A 26,716-nucleotide genomic window follows, 5' to 3' on the forward strand; every position below is an offset into this window, starting at 1 on the left:
ATAAATAAAACTGTTTAATATACTAAATGGTAATTAATATACCCGCGTCAGAGAACAAATATTTGATTGGGAGTTTGGACTTTATAGTATAGTGATTCAATATGATGCAATACGATGGCATTCACAAGACGATTGACCTGTTAATTAGAACTAAACAAACAATATAGGTATGTACGAGTATGTATGAACAAGACAAGTGGTCCTAATAAAATATGTTAGTATTGATAGTTAAGTTATTTACTAAAGTCCGGTCGCCGAGCACGTAGAATTTCGTCCAATGACCCCAAGCTACCCATCCTTATCGCTCGCGCGTAATTATCTTGCTATCGCGCTCAAGGGGGTAAAACTGGATCCACGCGTACGAAGTCGCGGGCGGCCGCTAGTTTATCACAATAAAGATGTTCTATAACATCTAGAAATGTTACAGATCTGTGGATTATAATATTCAATATATTATTTTGTGCATAATATACAAATTTGAATCTCAAATTAATGTGTTTTTAAATTAATACGACAGACATTAAATTAAATGTTTTGCTAACTAAAAGCTTTAACAAATAATTATTTATGTGTAAAATTGTTAAAAAACTTAATTATCATAAGTGCTTTTTAATTATCTACGAATTAGATTTTTATTGGTTTCTCAGACACCGTGTCTAGACTAGTGTGTTTCTAGTATTTCTGAATTTAAAGGAATTAATAGATAGTATCATGCTCTACTTTATTATCATCATCATCACTTCAGCCACAGGATGTCCAGTCCACTGCTGAACATAGGCCTCCCTCAATGATTTCTGATCTGAATGTTCCCAGACCACTTGTAAAGATTCTTTTGTGTAACAAGTTTTAAAGGTTACCGCGACACAAGCTTCGCTTAGTGCGGTATCCGCTAGATATAAGGACTTTATGTATTTGGTTTTACTGGCAATAAACGTTTTATTATTATTATTTCTTTATTCATTTTTCTTTCTTATTTTTAATTTTTTCTTTTTACAATGTAATTACAAAAAAATAAAAATACATTATAAAAACAAAAATCTTAAAAATAGTTAACCCGCTGGCAGCGGAGCAGGGCCCAAGCTACCGGTGGTCAGGGTCACAGGCTGAGGAACCTCCGGACAATGCGTGCCGTGCTGAGGATCACCGCCTTTTGAATCTGACCCTTGAGCCAACCATCTAGCGAGAGCTTCTTTAGATGTTGGTCGAAGCTCTTCGCTATTAGCCCGTTTGCCGAGACAACTATCGGGACAATGATCGTCGAGTCAACATCCCACATGGCGGTCACCTCGTGGGCCAAGTCAAGGTATTTGCTTTGTTTTTCCTTCTCGGCCTTCACGAGGTTTTCGTCATGCGGGATGGTGATGTCAACGAGCACTGCCCGACGTTGGGATCGGTCAACCACCACAATATCAGGTTTATTACAGACAATAGTCCTGTCTGTGATGATAGACCGATCCCAATAGAGCAATGCATGACCATTTTCAAGAACTGGCACCGGCTGGTACTGGTAATATGGCGACTCAGATTCAAGAAGGCCGTACTGAAGAGCAAGTTGCTGATGGATGATTCTGGCTACTAGGTTATGCCTGTGCAAATACTCACCGTTAGCAAGATGCGAACAACCAGAAATTATATGCCTGAGTGACTCTCCGGGACGGTGGCATGCTCGACAAATGTCGACCGTACCGTCCTTCAAGATATATTTTCGGTAGTTGTTCGTCATCATTACCTCGTCAGCAATTGCACAAGCAAAACCCTCGGTTTCCCCGAAGAGGTCACCGAAGCGTAGCCAGTTCACTGAGGCGAGGAGGTCCACATCGGGACCTGTTAGGGCCCGATAGAACCTCCCGTGCAGCTCCTTGCTCTTCCATACGTCCTTCCGATCCGCGACGCTCAGCACCTTTGGCTTGCGCCAGTTCTCGTTCGCCAAGGAGAGCGGCGTGAGGCCTTTGTCAACTGCCACAACATCGCGATGCATTCCGCACTCATTTGTAAGGAAATAATCCCTGAGACTGCACACTTCACGGTTGTGGAGGTTCTTGGCATTTAGAAAGCCTCGACCTCCCCACTTCCGTGGAATGTAAAGTCTCATTACAGATGAGCGCGGATGTAACATGCGATGTTGTGTTAGCTGCTGACGTACCTTCCTATCCAGGGCGTCAAGCTCGGTCTGAGTCCATCTTAGTATGCCGAAGGAGTATATTAGTAGAGGCATCACCCAACCGTTGAAAGCTCTTGCTTTGTTGCCGCCAGACAAAAGGCTATTAAGAACTTTTGTCAGTCGGCTACAAAAGCGTTCTTTAACCGATTTTTTTATGTCTTCTACCGATATACCTAACGATTCTGACATACCAAGATACTTATAGGTCTCAGTTTCGGAGAGAGATTTGAGTGTCATTGTCTCAGAAAGTTGTAAATTCGGAGAATTCACAACTTTTCCCCGCTCTACATGTAAGACCGCACACTTGTCTACACCGAACTCCATCCTGATGGCGTTGCTAAATACCTGTGTGGTTTTTAGCAACTTCACCAGGTCTTGTCGTTTTGGTGCGAACAACTTGAGATCATCCATGTAGAGCAGGTGACTAATGACCTCACCCCCTCTTCGAAGCCGATAACCAAGCCCTGAATCCTTTAACAGAGTGCTAAGAGGATTCAGTGCCAGGCAGAACCATAAGGGACTCAAACTGTCACCCTGGAAAATGCCTCGCTCAATCCTTATGAAGTTCAATGGATCAGGAGACCTCTCACTACCACCTGGCTGCCGAAGGACTGTAGTCCACTGCCCCATGCATGAGCGTAAAAAGGATCTCAGAGTTGCATCAACCTTATACAACTCTAAAATCCTCTCCAGCCATGAATGAGGCACCGAATCATAGGCCTTCTTATAGTCAATCCAGGCAGCAGAGAGAGCTTTCCTGCTCCGCCGAACTTGTTGGCTAATGGTCATGTCTATGAGGAGGAGCTCTTTAGTACCACGAGACCCAACCTTACATCCATTCTGAGCAGGGGCCAAAATATTGTTCGCGACAATATGTGTGTTAATTTTTGTGGTCAGAATAGATGTAAGGAGCTTGTAGATGGTAGGCAAGCATGTGATTGGTCTGTAATTTTTTGGGTCCATGGTACTACCAGATTTGTAGAGCAAGGTGGTGACACCGGTAGTCATGAAGGCTGGAAGGGACCCGAGCTCGAGGGCTTCTTGAAATTGTGTTGCTAAGCGGTCATGTGAGCATCGAATCCATTTAATCCAAAAGTTGTGCAATCCGTCCGGTCCAGGGCTCTTCCAGTTCTGGGCCGTACTGATTGCACTACTAACGTCTTCGGGGTCTATAACAATAGACCCCATAGATTCGATGGACTCACATTCACGCTCAATTACACGCATCCAATCACCCTCCGTATGTTCAACGGGCATCGACCAAATGCCACGCCAGAAATCAATCATGGTATTGACATCTGGCAGCTGCCCGTTGCTCACACGTTGATCAGATCCCTCCCATCCCCGGTACACCCTCCTCTGGTCACTTTGGAAGACGCGATTTTGCCAGTATCTGTTCACGCGTTCTTTATAGCGACGAATACGGTTTGCCCATGCATAGACTTTTTGCTTTAGGTAGTCAATGCGTTCTGTGACACATGCCATGTAGTCCTGAGGTAGAATGCCAGTCCCAGCAAAGGCTTGTGCCACAAAACGCATGACTCGAGGGCGATTATTGCCCCGTCTAAAACAAATTAGCTTTGCAATGAGAGTTCTGAATGCATTAATACGCCGCTCGATTCGTATTTGCCACGCAGGTGTCATCCCGGCAGGGCGCGCTGCTCTGTCCGGGTCCGGGAACTGGACACCAGCAACACGACAAACCGCAATGGCACCACAATATAGGATCGAGTGGGTATCAAATAAATTTTCGCTAGTCTGCATATACGGAATTAACAATGCATTCAGAGCTCCCATTAACGCCAAATTACGTCTATGAGTGGGCAAACGCGGTAGTCGAGGCCTTGAATCTGACGTGAACCGATACTGACCAATAGCGTCCTCCAAAGCCCTCCTCAATCGCTCACTCACCTGGTTACTTACACTACTCGGCAAATCCCCCTCATCAACATCAGAGGCTACCCCCGCCGCTTGTGGTGTCGATGGCGACACCGTAGGCGACGCCGGGGCAGGGGGCTCCGACATTAAGAGGGGGGTTGTCCGAGTAGGCATCGCCTCCAGGCGGAGTCGATCAAGTACAGACTGGTCCAACAGCCTGCACCGTTGAATAGCCCGCACTTGATCCGATAATCGTTGGGCAGAAACGGTGATGGTCGGCTCAAGGTTCTGAAACAAAGGTAGGATCCGATCACGATACGCAGTCAGGACGGTTCCCCCTTCTGTAGCCCCATAATAGGCGCGCATGCAGTTCTCATTCATGGTTTGAGTCCATCGCATGCGGCGCACTACACCACCGGTAGCGGGGGCCGTGCGCGAGGCAGGTTGCCTCGCTGACCCCAAGCGTGCCGGCAGCGGCGGACGTCCCCGTCGCGCAGGTCGTGGTGGCGGCGGCGGCGTCGTTGGCCCGCCCTCGTCGCTCGACGCGCTCGTGTTAGGAGGAGTTACAAACTCTTCGCCCGACGAGGAGCGCGGAGACGATGACGAAGACAGGGCCGGAGGGGGTGGTGGGCGTGCGCGTAGAATCATTATGTGCTGCCTGCCAAGGCAACGTCCATGTCGTTGATGCAGTTGACGAAATACATTTTTCCGACATTCATGTATTCAACCAAAGTTATATTCTTCATATTTTCATTTCTCCTCGCCAGCTTTTCTTGCAGTAAAGCTGTCGCTAACATAATATTATCACTATTTATATTATTATTATTATTATTACATCGACCGGTAGGTAGCGGCCTGCATCCAGCGCCTTCCTACCTTTATGAAGTTATCGTTGTCCTCCCTAGTTGTCCTTGTGGGTGGACATCCCACGCTGCGTCTTCCGATACGTAGCCTCCATTCCATTTCTTGATCTTATATTATTATCATTTATGTCAGAATCTATGGGCAATTGGGCATCGACTGAAAATCAGTGTCTCCATTTATACTGAGCTGTATTGTAATTGTATTGTATTAATGATAGATCGCCCGGAGTCCTGCCAGCAGGACTTAAAGTACTTCCGGTAGGACGCAAAATTAAAAGATCACAGTTTCGTAAGTATACATTGTACAAATTTCAAATTTACACGAAAAAATAGAGTGTTTCTCTCTCTTTCACCCAATAGTGCCCAAGATCGAAAAACGCGACTAACCGTTAGTCGGAGCCCGATGGCGCACGAGTATACACGGGGGCAGCGCGTTCGCGCTCGCGCGACACATTTTGACGCGCCGGGCGTGGAGTCGGCAACATTTTGGCGATAATATTATAATGAATGTGAAGTATTCCAGCCTAATCAAACATTTATAATTTATTTCTTGTTTTTGTTTTTAATTTGTAGTGTATTTGTAAGTGATAGGTGTAATTTCTAATACAAAGTGACGTACCAAAGTAATTAATTTAAAGTTCCTTATTATAGTTCCTATTAGTTAAGTTGAAAGAAGATAAACAAGTTTATAATATACTAAGAAAAGTAAAATACTGGTTAAACAAAATGATTCTACGACATGACTTTTTATTTAATAAACACTAACCAAGTGTTTACTACTTCTGGTGAGGATGAGTTCAAATTTGAAGGTCACCGTACTGCTGGAAGGACCAGCAAGCAAACACGTACAAATTGCGTACTGCGGGCAGGACTTGCGATAATCTTCTGGCAGGACGTTTAGAACAAAAGACCAGTCCTTCCAGAAGAGCTTCCAGCAGGACAAAGCACCGGGCGATCTATCATTAATTACTAGCGGTCGGCGGTCGTACGCGTGGATCCCGTTTTACCCCCTTAGGGGTGGAGTTTCGTAAAATCCTTTCTTAGCGGATGCCTACGTTATAGCATTTACCTGCATGCCTTTCAGCCCGATCCGTCTAGTGGTTTGGGCTGTGCGTTGATAGATCACTATGCCAGTCAGTCAGTCAGTCAGTCAGTCAGTCAGTCAGTCAGTCAGTCAGTCACCTTTGAGTTATATATATTTAGATTTCTCTTTTAGGTGTTTTCGTGTCAAATAAAGAATTTCTTTCTTTCATGTGCCGATGTTAAATACCATGCTGTTTGATTAAATGTTTATCTCGGCCATGTAATCCAAGAATTTTATTATTCTTCGTAATACATATATGATACCAATTCGGGTTATAAATAATGAAAACGGCTCGAATAATTATTGTGCAACTGATGGAAATGGTAGAGCAACGATGACTACCTTTTTTACTTTATTTAAATCTTCAAGAATATTTTCAAGAATTTAAGGCACTATGCTTGAAGTATGTCATAAACATATAAAAACACCGTAAGCGAACCGAGACAAAGAAAATACAAACAATGTAACATGAAACGGCGGTGACGTTACTTGTACAATGTACAGTCGCGGAATGAAAATGTTCGTCACCTTAGTGTCGGTTTTCGCTTGCACTAGGTACTGTAAGAGTCAAACCTGCCAACATAACAGTGCAAGGAACAGTGCTACTAACATTTAAATAAATATGACGTTTGCTAACGAATAAGGGGGTCTAGACAAAGTGCAAATTATAATCGCAAACCAGTCAAAAAGTGGTCGAAAAGCCCCTTTTTTGTATGGAGTTTTGACGGATTCTATTTTCGATTCGATCAAAAAGTGCGTTTTGTCTAGGGGGGAAGGTTTTGCTTGATTATTTTTCTATCCCATCAGTGCAATGCAATGATGACATTGACCAATTGACAATAGTTTTTTTTTATTTATAGAAATAATAATGGCAGGTTGAACCAACAAGAAGGTTTTAGTTTATCAATCATAATAATCTTCTTGACAAGATAAATCGTCAAACAACTTTGATCTGAATAATTTTGAACTTTACTGACGAACAGTTAAAGATTATTTTCTCTAACTCGAGATTATTCTGTAACATAGTTTCAAAAGGTAATATGTGCTCGCGATTCGTTGAAGGAATCAATTTGAAAACTGACGAACCTTTTCATTCCGTGACTGTACATACTGGCCCACTCAATCTCAAGTGCACGAAAATTTCACATTTTTATCATTCACTTACCTAAGAGTTCGTATACTATTAGACAAGCGAAATGGGGACTGATATTCAGGACAAAGGTGGAATTGGCCTTTATAAGGCATTCTCAACCACAGAGGAACTGCATGGCTTTCTTACTTCTACACTAAAAAAATATTTTAGTTACTGCTTACACAAATGAGTGACTTGCGAACTGGAGGTTACTACTAGCTAGGTACTATGGTTCGTTCGTTCGTTTTAGCCAAATGACGTCCACTGCTGGACAAAGGCCTCCTCCAAGGTTTTCCACAATGTACTATGGTTATAAGGAACAAAATTTAGTGTAAATTAGACAAACTATTTTGTTGTGAACTAAACCTGGTTTGTTTTATAGATTAACACTCGGTTCGCAAGTCATTCATTTGTGTAAGCAGTAACGAAACATTTTGTAAGCAGTAAAGAAACATTTGTTCAGTGTAACTCCCGAAAGAATGCTGATAACATAGTTACTGTTGTTATAGCGATAGACACTAAAATGGCGGTGACTATCCAGGCAGACATAGAACAAGCCTAATTTGCCAGCAAACCAAGCTCCCACTGGAAATTGAATTCATGCTTCTGGGTCTGGAACAGGTGGTCCTACCACTTATTACTTACGAACTTTTTTTTTGTTATGTATAACAAGGCAGGTATTTGACCACAATCGCACATGGTGTTAAGTGGGATGCAGTCTAGGATGGTACATATCTGCCCTGACTATTCCCATCTTTTGTTCCCACTCCTGTGTAGGGAATAGTAGGGATCTACAGCTAATATCAGTTATAAACAATAACTTTAACCCGGTCTGTCTAGTATTAAACAGAAGTCTTTGTCGCTAGCTGACTATAACATTTTTATCACTGTAAACAGAGATAGCAACAAACGTGACGTCACAAAGAAGCAAATACTGTGGAACAATCATTGTTTGGCTAAACTTTTGTCATTATAATAAATTCAGCTTACTGAGTGCAAGTTGATCTGTGAACAGTGATATTTAAATTTTGCAGGAGTTATAACTACTCTGTGACAAGAAAAACAGTTTAATATAACATCAGTGGTGTACGGTGCACATAGGAATAAATCAGTATCTCTTAACTTAATGGTATTAATTTAATGATAAAAAGCAGAAGATAGTTTCATTAATTGTAAGTAAATACGCCTTACCTCTAATAATATATGATTGTCAATGACACTGCATACAGAGAACTCTAACTGAATCGTCTTTATCGACGTCTTCCGGCCAAGCGATCTGCCTATCTTATTTAGTATTGCCCTAGATCTTGGCCGCATTGTATTGAAATGGCCAAAGAATTGAATGCACTATCACAAAATAGTGAATTAGGAAAAAACAAAGCTACTGAAGATATAACAAAGAAAAAGAAAAACACAGCCATCGAAGGAGGATGGGGATATGTGGTGTGCTTCGGCATGGTGATCAGTTTTGTGAGTAACTTTTTTTTTATACATTATATATTTCTACTTTTGAATGTACAATAGTTAAGAGCACACTAAACTATTTTTGTTAAAAAGAGGGTATTAAAAATTAGAAGTGCCCGTCCTGTCTGGTTTTCTTTTAGCAAAATCACATAATTTATAGGAAGTTTATTTATAGGAGTAAAAATAAATTTTAATAATGGTTTGAAATATTGGTACACATAATGACCATACGAGTCTAAATGAATATTTCATTTTACAGATAGCAGGCATGGGCCACATAAACTCTTTTGGGTTAATATACAATGATTTCATGAATGACACACATTCTACTGCTAAATCTTTGACATCTGCACAGGGTGTTTTTGCAATGATGCTAGCTATCGGAGGTAAATCTGTACTTACAAAGGGTTAATTTCCGTCTTATTTCATCGAATTAAGAGTGATTTAATTAAATTTACAAACTTGTTACAGGCATGATTCTTAACGTATTGTCAAAAGTATGTTCATTGAGGCAGGGTGGATTCATTGGAGCTGCATTGATAAGCTTGGGATCTATTTTAACTATATTCATCACTAATATCAATCAGTTACCATTTACTTTCGGTGTACTCCAGGGAATTGGTTTTGGAATCATAGTCCCTGTATCGTACTCAACTTTGAATTTTTACTTCGTAAGAAAGAGGACTACAGTCATGAGTGCTTGCAAGGCCATACAAGGATTTGTACTGATGTGGTACCCACAACTGATAAAAAAACTTATAATCCAGTATGGATTCAGAGGAACTTTGTTGTTGATAAGTGCAATATCGCTGCACACGATTCCCGGTATGGCGGTAATGACTAAATCGAAGAAGAACGTTAGAAATATGGCAGCAAGTATTCATTACTTTATAAAATAATTAAATCAGATGAAAAACATGTTATGAGAAATGTAAACATTTAAATATTTACAGATGATGATGTTGAATCTCGTAGAAATATTGAAGAGAATGTTGATTTACTAGATCAAAAAGAAAATGAAGAACCAAGTGGTGTTAAGAACAAAATCAATAAAGCAAGGTCTACATTATTTATACTTCAAAAATCTCAGATTGTTCTTTATTTGATTAAAATTAAGACTGACATTTTAACATTATTTTTTCAGGTTTATATTGGAGGAGGTTTTCTGCTTAAAGGTTCTCAAAGATCCAGTTTATGTTAATATTTGTTTGGGACAAAGTTTTGTGAACTTTTCCGACCTCATGTTTTTCATGCTGCAGCCAATGTTATTGTTTCAATATGGCTACAACCGTGTAAGTAAACAGCAGATTATTGTATCTATCAATAACAATGTATAATTCATTTATTGATTATGTGCTCTATTATTTACAAGAATATTAAAGTAGCTAAGATTTTATAATACAATTTATAGTGGACCAGACACTATCATTAATCATTACTTAGAATAAATGACATTACCTACTATTGACATGCGGTGGTTGGAATCAAGGTTGGAATGAAGGAATGACGGTTATAGTGACACAATGCTATGTGTGGGGAGATTTGGAATGTCATTACAGAAGGAAGGAATGACAGTAATATTAATGTCATTATTAGTAAATAGTTTCTGGAATGGATAGTGACTTTTGACCTTAACTAATTTTGATGATTACTTTTTCTACAGTTACAAATTTTAATAATGTTGTTCTTTGCAGAGTGAAGTAGCAACTTGCATTTCTATAGGAGCAGGCGCCGATGTGGCTGGCAGAGGTGCATTGGCATTGCTGAGTAGTATCATTTCTATTGAAACCAGAACTATATTTTATATGGGCTCATTTTTCACACTGGTCATGAGAGTTGGTATGTATTTGACATGGCAAATAATCTCTAGGCTTAATACCATAGTACGGACGACAGCACATCAATGTAAACCTATCTAGGCAGGTGTCATAATATGTACGACACAAATACAAAAATGTTTGCAAATAGCAAAGGTTGATTTCTCAAAAACGGTTAGGGGTAGGGGCGCGTGGGTGATGGGAAACTATGCAAGACAACAGCGTGTTTTTATGTATTTTTAAGTAGCGACCTCGGATGATAACAACTAATTATTAAGCAGCATCTTTCTTGTTAAAATTATTGACGTCATAGGCGATGGACAATGAAAATGTGATTATCCTACGCTTGTATATTCCGAAGAATTCAAACAATGTTGATGTTTATGCATGCATCGTTGTATTATTGAGTACATTTCCTTTACATATTCAAATTCAATAAAACAAAATTCAATTTTATGAAGGAAAGTCACTACTTACCTATTATAATTTTTGTTACATATAAAAATACAGGGGATTCTGAGCAAAATTAAACAGCTGCATTCCTGATGATAACTTTTTAAGCATTTACTATTTTTCTTTGTCTCGCTTGTTAAGAGTTTGTATTTCTTAACGCTCACAAGTGCTATTTTTTTTGGCACAAACAAACCTCTTTTGTCAAAATAGTTTTGTACAACAGAATACTTATGGGGTTTTAGTTCTATTGTGTTTCCATCAACTCCACGGAGCTAAGGATTTATTCTTTGTAAGCAGTTTTCAAGACGCCATAATCCAAAAAGATTCACTTGTCAACTCAGCGGATACTACACGCTTGCACTCGTCAAGTCAAAGTATCTGTCTGTTTAATCTTTAGAGCTGTTCCAAATTGTCGCTCGACTATTGTGGTGAGCCCACTAGTATCACAAGTATATTTAGCTTACCACGAGGGGCTAACGGGACTATTAGTAATTTGTGCAATACAAACTACTAATAATCTTTAAAAAAAAATAGACGTTTTGAGGCGGACGGTTGTCCGCACTTTTACTGTTGGTACTTGTCAATTTAATTTCAACGCAATAGGATGCATCGATTTTAAAAGTTAATAAATTATCCCAACTAATATTATAAATGCGAAAGTAACTCTGTCTGTCTGTCTGTCTGTTACGCTTTCCCGCTTAAACCTCGCAACCGATTTTGATGAAATTTGGCATAGAGATAGTTTGAGTCCCGGGAAAGAACATAGGATAGTTTTTATCCCGGTTTTTGAAACAGGGACGCGCGCGATAAAGTTTTTCTGTGACAGACAAAATTCCACGCGGGCGAAGCCGCGGGCGGAAAGCTAGTGTATAAATAAATCATAGAATTTCTGAGAAACTAGTAATTGAAATCGTACCGGAAACAAAAAAGTTACAAGTGTTTAAACTTTGTATGAAAACAGCTGAGCGTGACGTCAAATGTCACGCGCCCATAGTAATTTGTATGGGACCCTGCGTGTCGTTCCAACATGACTTCATTGGTCATGAGATCTGTGTGCCTACCATGAGTTTACGTTAGGTGAGCTCGCTAGCGAATACGTCAAAAAATTATATGAAGATTTATTAAGAGTTTATTTCTTGAAAGTAGCCGCTAGGGGCGCTGCACAATATGTCATACATTTAAATGTCATTTTTTTACGCAGTCGCTAGCGAGCACACCTAACGTAAACTCATGGTAGGCACACTGTAACGTCTATATCATAGGAATCTTTTGAATTTTTTGTTAAAGAAAGACACTGATTGATTTGATAATGCCAAGGCTACTAATTTGTGGGAAATAAAAACATATTCCCTATTAACATCAAATTTTCCGTGAGCAGTCCTACAAACGGGCGACAACCGTCCGTTTCAAAATGTCTAATTTGAAAGAGCATTTTTAATCATCCATACTTTTCTCTTTTAGTGCTCTTCCAAGTCCGCCAGTTCACCTGGGTGAGCACAGTGACAGCTGTGCTGGGTTTCCTCAGAGCCTGGCTTCATGTGACCAGTCCCCTGGTCATATCCAGCCACGTGCCGCATCAAGATTTCCCTGGCGCGTACGCACTCTACCTGTTGACCGCTGGCGTTGTCAATATGATTGTGTCACCTATGATTGGTAAGTGCTTAGGTTGAGTCGTACCAACTTAATTTGACCGTACTTTATCGATAACCGGCGTTTGACAGATTTTTGACGATTGTCAAAGTAAAAGTAAGATGGTGCGACCATTGACTAACGCATACGAAGCCCAATATTGTCGGCAAGAATGCTTCAGTCGACTGGCAACCGAAAGGTCGTGGGTTCGATTCCTGCCATTGATTTTCCAAGTTATTTGTAAAAACTTTTGAACGCTTAAAATAAAAAATACTTACTAATACCATGTAAAGGCATGTGCGTCACTGCACATAGGTATACTATGTACTCGTACAAGAAAAACGCATAATTACGACATAATACAAAGATGGCTAGTTTAAGATAAGGTAACTAAGACACACAAAGACGTCTTTTTTTAAACAAACAATTCATTGTTTCCTTAATTTCTAGTCCAGAATTTTGGAATCGACTTCTACAAAATAATTTATAATAGGTAACTATGATTGCATTATATGATGGCCTAACATATTTTCCGCCGCTAGGTATTTCATCTTTAATCATTCTTCGTGTAAAGTTTACGCAAATCAGTCCGAAGCTTCATAATTTCAATCCCTTTTACTTTTCTGTATAGAATTTAATTTTAAAAAAGCCGAGACGTTTCGACTTTGTTCAGTTCGTGGACTTCGTGGTACAGGGGCAGGTCTGCCGACACGACTCGATAAATCGTTCTCCTAAATCGATTCGATCAGAATGACAAATAGAATCGTTTTTGTAGAAACTGACGGTTAGGCACAAAATAGAAGGGTACGGGCGCTTTGTTTCGTTTGGCAGTTCGAGAATTTATCTACTTATTTTATTGCCTTTGATAAATTTTATTGGGTAATCTAAGTCTAAAACTATTCATACTTGCTTAAGAGAAGCAGCAAATCGACGCACAGCGTTGAATAGAGCTCTGTGATTGGTTCGTTTGTCACCCTGTGTGTCCACGCGCACTGTGACTCTGTGAGACCTCATAGTAATGTTTATGAATACGGGCGTTCACGTACACAGAGCTCTATTCAACGCTGTGCATTCGGTTTGTTGCTTCACATATTATAAGCAAGCATCGTTTGTGAATACCGTCGTAAGTCTTGTATTTTTGGGTTAGTTCCCTTATGCACCAGTTCTGATTTGCACCACTTTGAAAGAATGTGGTTATCGGCACTTTTTCGTAGGTATTAGTGGTACTGGTGCATAGCGGAACTAACCGGTATTTTTACGAAAAATTTAATGTAATAATGTTCTTTTCAGGCCAACTAAAGGACACGTATGAGGACTTTACTCCGGCCTTCTACGCGCTATGCATCTGCTGTCTACCGTGCTTGGTGCTTTGGCCTCTTGAGTACTTTTGGCAAGGAAAAATGAATAAAACTGTCGTAGAATCTAATAAATAAACATGTATTAAGTACACATTAATACACTTTAAAATAATTGATATCTATCATCACTACTTCAATATTAGTATACCTACTGTAACAAAACTATTTTCAGTTAGCTCTTTATTTGTCTTAGTTTTACTACGAATATTATGCTCTTCCAAATATACAATTTGAAAAAATGATTATAACGTACTAGTTTCTGCCCACTACTTCGTCTGCATGGAATAGTTACTTTGAGCTAGTAGATATGTAGCAGTTTTCCTCGATAAATGGGCTATCTAAAACTGAAAGAGCTTTTCAAATTAGACCAGTAGTTCCTGATATAAGCGCGTTCAAGCAAACAAGTTCTTTAGCTTTATAATATTAGTATAGATTTGATTACCATTACCAGTTCTGCAATTACACTCAATGATACCAAGGACCAGATAAATATTACTCGTAATATTGAAACAGAACATAAATTCGTTTTCTCTTGGCAATGAGCAGTCAAAAAATTCACTCTCCAGAGCATACCCGGCCGTAGCTCATCAATTTATTTACCCGAAGCCGACGAATTACAAATATACTTTTTGGAATAAAATATTCGGGAATTTTTTCATCAGTCAACTTCAATTTTGCATCAGAGTTGAAAACGTAAGTTTCACTAGATGATGCTAGTAATAAAAAAATATTGTAGCTATAGCTAGTTTTTTTTTCAAGCAGATGATCGTTAAAAATTCCCAATTAGTTTTCAAATAACTGAAATCGTATTCATATTAGTTACCTTGAAATTAATTAATGGATTAGGTGAAAAAGTGACCACATAAAGTTTCTAAAAAATCTACTAGAGGATCGCGTAAGTAGTTCATAAAAATTAAAACAATTGATGGTGTCAGTTACCTAATTCATTATTTCTTATTTATCCTACTATCCTACTAATATTATAAATGCGAAAGTTTGTATGACTGGATGAATGTTTGTTACTCTTTCACGCAAAAACTGCTGAACGGATTTTGATGAAACTTTACAGTATTATTGTTTATAACCCAGAATAACAAATACGCTATAATTTATGACGATCTGTGACAAAATAAATTTCACGCGGTAAAGCCGCGGGCAAAAGCTAGTACCTACTCGTATACTAATTTACTATTTTTGTTTTCATCAAATATCTATCCGGTTGATAGCGACATCCAGCACCGTCCCGCAACCGTTATTCGGTCATCTGTCTACGCTGGCCTTCCGTAGACACCCAGGAATATAAAAATACAATGACTTCAAAGTTTGCCTCCTACATAAAGGTTACAGATATTTAAATAAAAAATACTATAACACCTAGCAAGTCACGAAAATGGGTGATTTCCCGAATCTTTCAACTTTATTGTGCCGGTAGGTACTTTTAGCGCCATCTATCTCTTTGGCAGAACCCTCATTATTGCCTCTCCAGGGGTGTTACGGCAGCTGCCGCATCAATATCTGTCGGTCAAGATCTGTTGTTGAAAACGATGATTTTTTAATGCTATCTTTAGTCCACGATCCTGGAAAAAACAGTACCTGGAGCTAGGGACAAGCCAACAATACTTTTTTATTTAACTAAGTGGTAGATTTGGTGGGGATTATACCTAAATGTAGCATTCAAATGTTTATTCTTGCACAGAGATAAAAGATAAAGTTTATAAATAGCTAGAATCCATTTATCGTAGGTTCTATAAATGTCATGTTAATCCATTGACTCATGATGACATTAAGGGCTATATTTCACCGGGACACCATGGCGGCGCAACCAGTCGCCGGCTACCAGCAAAATCTATCATCATCTATCTATCTATCTAAAACGAATCTATTAGTTTATTACAGGTAACCTCATTTGGCTATCAAATGATGTATGGGTTAGGTTAGGAAATAATTTTTGTCAGCGAACAATAAAAAACGTGATATTGGTATCCCTATCTCAAAATTTTAAATAAATGTAGTATTCTTACGTATTTTCAAACATTTTGTTTGAGTTTCGGGAAATAGATATTTTTGATGCTTACTCAACTCAATGGAGTAAAGGGTCGCTCTAATTTATCAGAAGCAAATAGATAACTTTGCCAACTCTCCCCTCGCTGGCCAGACGGACTGGGCGGGCTGATTTTCATATTTAATTATTACTTAGTAGCCTTTTACTTTATCAACGGGAAGAAAGGGTGACCCTTATCTACTCTGTTGGTTGGAACCATACGGCTACTCTGACATTTTATGGGGTTAACATTGATATTTGTTTCAATATTAATTAATAGGTAGGTACTTTCAATCTAAAATTGACCTAATACTTACACGTATTAACGCCCACCTAACTTTGGAAACATTATAAAAAATCTGACGCGTATTTCCTAGGTACCTACTAACAATCTAAAAGTTTTCACATCGTCCTTATTTAGACAAATAAGGAAGGTAATTGTCCTTTTAAATCAAGAAGTTTCAGTCAAGCAAATCATTGCAAATTAGCCTTATATTTCAATTGTTTACTGCAGTGTTTTAAAAGCTTGATATCTGTTTAATTGGTTAAACTTATCAGAACCAAACAAACTGTAAAATAATTTTCGACACAATTTTGTTCTGTACTCTATCAATTTGTTATTTGAATAATAAATACTAAATATCTCTGGGGAAGTTATCTATATAAACTCCCAATACTTTTATATTACTTAAGTCTTACTATTGGGGGATAAATCCCGAAAATGCTATTGGCAAGACTGTCCCTTGAGTCTACATGATTGTGATTGAATAGATACTATTTCTGCATAAATTGTTGCTAAGAGTTATAATTCCTTAGCAGTAAAACGTTATTAATTTAATTTCCATTGATTGCGTTCCCAGCCGCATTTTTTAAGAAAACCTTGCTAAGTTACTTATCTTTACATGCCTCATAATAACAGCACTTCAAGACCATCATGGCCAACATTTGGCAAGTGTGAAGAGAAGCGCCGCAACCAACTTATTCGCTTTCTGCCGGTTTCAATAAATAAATTACGGTTTTTCCAATAATTTCACATTCACCTTCGACAGCCCTACTAAAGCGAGTGGATTAAGAATTTATTCATGGATCGGCCAACTCGCTGCGAGCAGGATAAGCCTCGACCCATCTTCTCTTTAACTTTCATAAACTTGCCGTAAGAGGACTCTATCATATTGGTTTTGTGTTTGCTAGGAAAAGGAAAAATATGTAGGTATCACGAAAAATGTTTATCTGTTTTTGTTACTAAAGCTTTTCGATAGAACACTTTTGGACACCAGTCGGCTCTTTGTTTCATCATCATCAGGTCATTTAGTGTCCAATGTCGCAAATGGAGGATTTTGGCCTACTTTGTTTTCTTCTGAAATCTCTTTCTACAAAACTTTTATAAACTCTACTTTTTTTTCTTTTTTTTTATAAACTCTACTTTTCACATCATCTTTTTAAAATAACACAAAAAATTAAGGAGATCTATCGACAATTTTGACGAAAAAAGGATTTAGGTACCCACTAATTTGTCGGAATTTGATATTTTCATCTGCTTCAATAATTGCTGACACTGACACGCGCCGAAAAATTTACCAAATCCAACCTTTCTTTGACACGAGGTCAAGTTCATTTGCCCGGGCTTTTGATGCATAAACGAAAAGTTAAACCTGCCACCATATTGTCATCCAGAATAGCTGACATTTTGAATGATGGGGTTATTTAGGTCTAAAGTATTCGCTCAGTTCGGCGATCATTGGAATCGAGAGCACTCAACGGGATCGATGTTATTACGGTGAGTAAAACATGTAGGCAGGTCGTAATGGACGTATTTTTATCTAGAAATATACACAATTTTATTATCGTGACAAATTACGAGTAGTAAGTCAGGAAACATTATTGCTTTGTTGCGGTAACATCTTCGGACTTGTGTCATGCTCCGAGCTCATCATATAAGTCCTTATCAACGTTAATTGTGTCTTACCCTATACTTATAAAGATTACGGGTTGAAATGATGCAACATTAAATGAATTGATTTATAACTCCTAAATATAATAAATCTCGAAAAAATTAAATGCACACTGCTATTTTATTTTCTAAAACGGGTCTTGCAAAAATTAGTTATTAAATAACTATCAAACAGTATGTTTAACGTAACCAAATTAGCCTACATAAATAATTACTTAAATACATAAACAATATTGTAGCCAAAGACAATAAAACTCCGCACGTTTCCATAACTGGCAATGGTGTCCATAAAGCGAACGGAATACAGCCTATATCAGCATCGTAAACCAACCCCAATACGCGGCTGAAGTCTAGCCCGGGCAGGCTCTATCGACCCGCTTGACATGGCCTGAGCCAGGCGCGTTCAAACTTGACATAGCTTTAAGCAATAAGCAATAGTCTTTACTGTGTATCATGATAAAATTTTGACGATTTTAAGCGATGCTAAACTAATTTAGTTAAACTACTTTTTGTGAAACCGGCCGTATTAAAGTATGACGCGCGTTATATTTTGTTCGTTTCATACGACGGACGGTTTTTGCTTGACCAAGATTACAATTTTCATTTATTATGGTTAAATAATTTATCACGTTAAGTGTCAAATGAAATTTTAATTTCATGCGGGCGAAGCTGAGCCAAACCAAGCAAAAGTCATCATCATCATTAATTCAGCCACAGGAGGTCGAATGCTTCATATAGGCCTCCCCCAATGATTTTCATATTTACCAATTGGTGCCTGCATCCAGCACCTGCCTGTTACCTTTAAGAGATCGTCAGTCCACCTTTTTTTTTATGTGACAGGAGGCAAACGAGCAGACGGATCACCTGATGGTAAGTGATTACCGTCGCCCATAGACACCTGCAGACCCAGGGGCGTTACAGGTGCGTTGCCGGCCTTTAAGGTGAAGATACGCTCTCCTCTTGAAAGCTTGCAGGTCGTATCACCCACCTTGTGGGTGAACGTCCCACGCTGCGGTTACTGGTACTTGGCCTCCAGATCGGCCACCAGTTCTGCGTACTATGTGCCTTGCTCATTGCCACTTCAACTTGGTCTGTCGGGGTATGTGAGCGACTTCAGATATATTTTATGAATCTCCTCACTTCTAAAAAGGACTTTACAAATAGGTACCTAATTCTAATTACTATACTACATACTTTCATAACTAGAATTTGGTTAAGTTTGATATTAGTCATATTATGGTAAATGTGAGTCATTATCTAGGTGCAGCAAAAACGTAATGCCTAAACTTTTTGAAATATTATGTAGGACGTTTTGAAAGCTTTGTTTTGTTTTTATTTCGTCATCGTGTCGTGTTTGCGGAAAAAGAACATGGTTTATTTACGAACCCGTTGGAACTTCGTTAAAATATCGACGGCGGGAATGTAAAATTCTATGGTTTTATTTTTTCGCCGCTAGGGAATGCCAATTTGGGCGATTTTTCGACGTTTTCAGAATTTTCGTTTTGGTTGTTCTAACAAATACCGGTAGGTACTAAACTGAACATTTATGCAATATATTGTTGGTAATACTGGTACCTACTCAATTGATCTCTTTAGTAAACTGTAATAAGATGACCTAATACCTACTTACCTATTGATGTCTTATCTGTACAGTGTACATTCCAAATAATATTCAAATGTTATACATAATAATAATTATAGTCATCTGTTTTTAACCCTTAAGTAACACCGTGGGGTAATTTTTTACCCCAGGCGCATAAAAATTGACATATCTTTGTTTCGAGCGAATCTAGTGCAATGTTGTTTTGTGTATTCTCAATGCAGAATGTGCGTTTTAAGCTCGTAGACGCAGGATGTGAAAAAAATCATCCGTTTGGGTTGTACAGGTAGGTGGGGTAGAAATTTACCCCAGGGTGTTAGTTACGCATGCTTTAATTTATCATCACCTAACATGTTATTAATAGGTTTTTACAATATTCAAACAAAATGAGTAAATATTTATATGACGATTATGTAGCACGTTGTCTCGAGAATGCAGAGAAATAAATAGACCTTGATTTACATGATACTTTTCGAACTTTGAAGACATCCCCTCAGAACACAGCGTTCATAAATTCGACATAGAAATAGAGCTCAAATTGATAATTACGTAATAATTCAGCGTGTCTGATGTGTTTTGAAAAAAATAATTAGGAATAAAATAAATAAAAAATATTTTTTTATAATTTTATAAAAAAAAGTTTTTTTTATTTTGCTTTATTATAAAGCCAGAAATGTTCGTTATATTTCATTTTGTGTTTAAAATATGTATAAAACATCTATTCAATGTCCGATTAGTGTAAGTTTTAGGTTCCCACAATAACTTTGTAAGATTTTTCTAGAAGACCATTGTGGAGACTAATTAGTTGCCAATAAAAAATTCTTTTTTTTTGTTATGATTGATTTAAGATGTTTCTTTACCCTAGATAGACGTTCTTTTAAAGCAATCGTATAATTAAGTGAGTCCATTAATACATTGTAATTCACAAATTAAATTGATTTTAAATATTTACTTAATTTTTTTTTAATTTCCGTTTGGGGTATTTTTTTACCCCAGGGTGTTCAAAGTGTAACCAAAAATAAGGATGTTACTTAAGGGTTAATACTTCTCCACGAATACTGCAGTGAAGCTAAATTTTATTGTTTTTCATCATAAATCGTAGATGATCGTAGCTCAAATACAAGTCATTTTAGAACTCTCAGCGCCATCTATCGAATTTATACCAAATCCTTTTACGCCCTCTAGCGGATTTTTCTCTGACTACATTGTATCTCAACGTGCGGCTTTTCCATTTCCTCAAATCCGCTTTGTACCTATGGGCTGGAAATGCTTAGCATTTAGTTAGTGACGTATCGGGCAGATGGCGTTTAATAAAACTCGTGAGAAAACTAATCGCAAAATAGAAAATATTAAACTTTTTCTTAACAGTTAAATTACTGATTTATTCGTTAAAACCTAGTTAGGTATTTTGGTGCTCCCACATTGCCGTTAGAAAATGTTTGTAAACTTTTTTTAACATAAAAACATTTACTAACAAATGTTGTCAATTGTTACATTTTGTTAGGAACTGTTACATGTTATAATTGCTCCTACACTAATAGAAAATGATTACTAACATTTTATAACATTTAAATCTGGTGTTGTCTCGCAGTTTGGTTAGCGTTCTGAGGGTGTCTACACGAAAATGGAATAGGATTTGCTCATTGGAATAGCTTTCATTTTTTGTTTAAAAAAGAAGAAAAAGGCTCTATTTAATTTGCCAAACGCTTAAAGCTAGAGGAAAATATATCTTTATAAAAGGTTTACCAACAAAAGGTAACACAATATGTTTAATTTTGTTATAATTTGTTAACTAACTATACTAAACATTTTCTAACATAAAAACATTTTTTAACATTTGTGATTAAATGTTTGCTAACAAATGTTTACTAATGGTAGGTACTAAACATTTTTTAACGGCAATGTGGGAGCACCATTTGGTTACACCTATTACACTATTTAAGCAGACAAAAACATTTGAGAAAATTTAATCACGATAATTAAAATAAGATTTCTAGTTACCAGTAACTTTATTTGCCAGACACCATTCTCCTAGACCCGTGAAATCATAACTTCTGGTTAATGTTGACACACTGCTATTTTCTAAATTAGGTAATCTGAATTTTCTAGTGGGTTCAGTCTCGATAGGACTTTTTGTTAGTAAAATAGGCCCTTAAACTCGTCTGGAACTAGAAATAGCTATGACCTAGACCTAGCTACGCCACAATGTCACGGCCAGCCAAGCAGGGTCTAAGCTGAAGTTTTTAACGAGTTCACGGGATGGGAAATAATATAACTAAAGGCGCTGTTTTTCCTACTTCATCATCAGGTCATTTGGTCTACAGTGCAGGAGCACGGCCCGTTTTATTTATTTATTTTTTATCCACAACGAGGAAGCTCTTGGCCTGTATCTCACCTGATAGTAAGTGATGATCAGGCCGAAGGTGGAAGCGAGTTTCACACGGAATCCTCAACCACGGAGGAACTGGCTATCTTACCTCTAACTGCCGAAACACAACAATGCTGTTAACATTGTTGTTATGGCGACATACTTAGGTAAGATGGTGGTAGCTAGCCAGGCGGACTTAGAACAAGCCCTACCACCATTTCACCATTTTAGCAGAGACAAAGGGTATTTTTACTTTTTAATATCGCGTTCATTACAATAAATACCTTCTTGTATGAAAGGGACACTTGCGGGTGTCACGCATGCGGGACAATCCCGCGTCAGTGATTAAATCACCCTAATAGAGGGTTTATTTATTTATTTGGCCTACACTCGCCACGCTGCGTTGACCAGATGGATGCATAAACCAATGCATAGTTTCACGTCACTCACGCGTCTCTACCTTGAATGTTTTTCGAGAAATCAAGCGTTACTATTTGCAAAGATGTTTGGCCACCCTATATTTACAAATACTCAGTAAATGAATTGACGCTAAATCCATTTTCGTAAAACAGTGTCGATAACAAAAAGGTTATCTCCATTGAGGTAGTAGATTAAATGGATGGATTAAATGGATTAAATTTAAAAGCTATGTTCAGTCCAAAATAGACATTTGCAATGTCACGGCCAGAGCGGAGATAGTGGGCCGTTTGGTTGAATAGTAAGCGTCAAATAATTCGTGACACCCAAAGTAAAAAAAAAAGTTGATAAAACAACCTTAATCAAATTGTAACAAAGACCATATTGCGAGCTTAGGACCTTTTTCAGTTTATTAGGCCCTGTTTCCACCAAGGCGGGGAAATGTTTAGAATGGCCAATTCAACTAAACTACATTTCAAATGGATGTGGCTTGTTGTTAAGGAATTTATAAGATTTCGCTGTTGGACCCACACAAAAATTCGTTGTAGGTATTTGAGCACCAGAATCGCCCATTTTGGATCGGGATTTTTTATCACAAAGGCGGCCATTGTTGCCCGTAACAGATTTAAATTCCGCTACAGTTGCCATCGTTTTATTTTGCCCGACTACGCGACGCAAAAGAGTGTAATGTGTTTTATTTCTAGCAACCGCCCGCGACTTCGCCCATTTTACCCCCTTAGAGTTTCGTAAAATCCATTCTTAGCGGATGTCTACACCCTATAAGGATGACGAGGACGAGTAAGTAAGTATACCTAATTCGCTTTGTAATACGAGTATGTATATCTCCTATCTTATAAAAAAATCGCAGATAAAGTTTTTCACCGCAAATTCCAAACAAGGACGCCTCTATTTTTAGATAGAGACTTCACAACTACGGGTATCGACATTGGCAGTGCTGGGTTTCGCTCTGATTGGAACTGCCAGTCGATGCCAATTAAAAATGAAAGTTCATGTTCGGTCAAAAATATCCGCCCTCGGTCTGGGCGGGCGGTCAAGGCTCGTGTGCCTAATCAAGTTATACCACACAGCCTTCACTCGGGACTAGGTAGGTGAGGGGTAAGAATTATTAGTGAGTTAAATAAATTATATTCAACATTAATCAAAACTTCAGATTGAATTGTAACAAGAGTTTAGAATACTAGTACTTAACATCAAAGGCAGAGGCAAACTTTTTGGTTTAATATTTAACACTATAATCCGGGCCTTTTCAAGGCGAGAGTGAATAAGCACTTACAGGGTAGATATTTGCCATCCTAGACTGCAATATCTCACTTAACACCAGGTGCGATTGCGTTGGAATACCTGCCTTGTTTGTCATTCATAAAAAATATTGGATATTGATAATCTGATAGTATCCAATAATTTCTTCTTCTCTTAAAGCCAAACTTCCTGATAAAGATTCAGATATATGTATAATGCTATCTAACAAATAAAGATGGTTTTATCTGACAATCTGTCAGATTTAACTTTATCCGAGACCAGTGAAACCCTTTTGGTCTCTAGTTGTTTATTTCTTAGATTATCAAGAATTAAGTACTATACATATAAGCAGGGGGCCTGGTCGTAGAGAGAATCCCATTACATATTATCTTCACTCCATACACTTTCAGAAAAAGATTAATTACCTATATCACTGTACATATTTAAATACATATCTAAGTAGGTATTGTATAGGCTAACTTAGTTTCTACTCACAATAATTACTCGTAAATATTTTTGTTACTTTCAAATATTCGATTTCGTACCGACTTCATAAAGCACCATGATGACATTGTTTTAAAACAATTTGCTAACGTTCGTTCGACGAAGTTCTGCATACTTTACTAGGGCGCTAATCCTACTAATATAAATACTTATCATCATTAAAATTACTAGTACCTACCTATCACTAATTAATTATTAGGGCGCTTAAGACTTCATGAATTCCAAATATTGTTATTTTGTCGTAAATATAGATAATTTTATTCCTTTTCTGCAAAATAAGACAACTCAAAACTAAACAAAACATCATCCCAGTTATTCTATTAATCGGTACTATTACAGATGGTATTTATCTCTGTTCTCCAATGCACTCTCAGTTTCCATCATTCAAAATGGCTACCACTGAACGCGTTTTGGTAATAGATTACTTATTTTCAGAAACCACTAAAATTATTTGTTCCATTTTTTTACGTAACGTTTCCCGTGTCCATTTTTAGATAATCTATTTATTTTCCGTTTCAATGAGATTCGGATTGCAAAAGTGCTGGTTCATGTGAATGTTATAGCAACAGAATCTTTTTCCACGACCTCGCACGCGGATTTATTGGAAAATACCAGATAATCCTTGGAAGGAGAAACGCACCAAACCTTTTAGTTTTCTATTATTTATACATACAGTAACGTTGAAATAATAAGGTAGAAGATTATACTCATAATGAAAAACAAAAAAAGTCAATAGGTCCCTAAAAGGATTTACCGTGTACATTTCTAAACAATTTTATTCCTTCATCACTAATAAAATATTATTAAAATATTACTTTGGTTTGAAAGTAAAAAAAAAAAACGGTGTTACATGTTAGACAAGGAATAAAATATTTTTTAATGAACCCAAATAACCCATAGTGGAAAAGAAGCGTTGAGAGCTTTTATGGATGTCCATCATTTCTAAAGCCACAGTATTATAGGTAAAGAAGAACGTGTTTATTTTTATGCAATAATTTTCTAAAAAACGATTCAAATTAACTTTAGAAGAATCGGTAGCTCTATCGTACCTACTTTCACACAAAAGTGTCTCTACATAGTGCTTCGACCATGCTTTGTAAAATATACTCAACGTCAAATAAATCGCACCTTCCGCGACGCGAACTTTAAAGATTTTCTTCTGACATAATCATGGTGTCTCAACAATATTGGTGTTATTTGAAAGCCCAATAAATATCCTTAAAGAAAAACACATTTAATTTCTTAATAAATGGTTAACATATACCATAAATGTGACTTGAAAAATGACCTCACTTTGGGCTCACCTGTGGGATCAATTAGACCAATTTTTATGGTTATAAAACCAAATTATGACCTCACGTGTCCTCTTTAACAGATGTATAGCAATAAATCCAACTTAACAGTTTTAATTGCCATAAAAGTTGGCTGAAGCGTAACTACCTATTTTTTGAAGAAGTGACTCTGGATCCTTCTAAAGACACATTTTGGGGTAAAAGCCTTTGCTTTAATGAAACTAAGCTTAAAACTAGGCTTTCAAATAGTACCAATGTTGGTGGGAAGTGAGGATGCATACTTTTGAAAAGTGCTTGGCGGGAGGTGCGATTTATTTGATGCCGGTGTATTATGTTCATCAACATTTCATAAAAACAACCTAGGTTCGTGATATTTTCATTCAATTCCAAACAATGGCTGCTTCTAATTAGTTCATTATCACTCAATGGAATCCTCCATTGAGTGATAATGAGGCAAGAAAACGTCAGAAACATTCGAGTTCATTAAAGCCTCATAAGTAAGTACCTACTCACATTTTCAATTATTACGGTTATCTGATTTTGATTAAATATTCATTTCAAATAAGTAATAGGCCTCACAAAGAAGCTCAAAGTTGCACAGTGTGCTAATCATATGGAAAGGGCTATGTTCGGTATTTCTTTACGAAATTTAATCAGAAATGAAGAGATCTGTAAACGAACTAAAGTCACTAACAGTCAGACGGATTAGCAAGCTGAAGTGGCAATGGGCATGGCACATTGTACGCAGAACTGACGGCCGATGGGGTAGCAAGATTCTGGAGTGGAGGCCGCGTACCGGAAAACGCTGCGTGGGACGTCAATCTACAAGGTGGACCGACGAGCTCATGACGGTAGTAGGAAGGACGACCTCATAAAGGTTCACTACGGTAGATTATATTCCCTCAAACGCAGGGAGCAAACTCAAAATATTTTTTGTACCTTCAGATGAACATTTTAAAACCCTTAAACGCAGACGGATTGTAATGTTCTTCTGCTCCATCATTACCTGAAACAAGAATATTAAATCAATATAGGTAAATGTAACAAAACCATATCTTTGGTTTATTTGGTTATTTAGCACTTTGTTATAACGGGCTTATACATAGTTTGACTTTTTGACATGTATACTTAATTAATAAATAATTCTCGTATTCATAAGAAAAGGTAATAAGACAAGCAGGCAGAGTCACTATCGCATTTAGAATATCAGTATTTAAAGTTAAGAATGTGTAGGTGTCGAGCGATGAATAGGCGCCCGGTGGCTTAAATTTACTCAAGAAACTTTAAAGGATCACTCTCTTGTAACTGTCTATCTTTCTGTCCCTTTTACTCAAGAAAAGATAACAAATTGAATTGAATATTAAATAGTAGTTTAGTGGCCCTTAAACCAAGTAAAAAAAGCTTTTAAGTCGAAACAATGAATTTTTTACATGTAAAATTAACA

General features: G+C 37.7%; 2 protein-coding genes across 3 annotated transcripts in view; one reads left to right on the forward strand and one right to left on the reverse strand.

Moving 5' to 3' along the window:
- LOC135073771 (solute carrier family 12 member 6) overlaps positions 1–26,716 on the reverse strand; it is a 419,228-nt gene that overhangs the window by 273,802 nt on the left and 118,710 nt on the right. The gene's annotated exons all lie outside the window — the stretch shown is intronic.
- LOC135073624 (monocarboxylate transporter 14-like) lies at positions 8,051–13,955 on the forward strand. Its single transcript, XM_063967786.1, has 8 exons — positions 8,051–8,588; positions 8,842–8,968; positions 9,054–9,458; positions 9,536–9,641; positions 9,727–9,874; positions 10,277–10,421; positions 12,314–12,505; positions 13,772–13,955. Exons 1-8 carry the CDS (start codon positions 8,445–8,447, stop codon positions 13,912–13,914), a joined length of 1,410 nt encoding a protein of 469 aa, XP_063823856.1. The 5' UTR covers positions 8,051–8,444; the 3' UTR covers positions 13,915–13,955.

The sequence above is a fragment of the Ostrinia nubilalis genome, chromosome 1 (genome assembly GCF_963855985.1).
Source record: "Ostrinia nubilalis chromosome 1, ilOstNubi1.1, whole genome shotgun sequence".
NCBI lineage: Eukaryota > Metazoa > Arthropoda > Insecta > Lepidoptera > Crambidae > Ostrinia > Ostrinia nubilalis.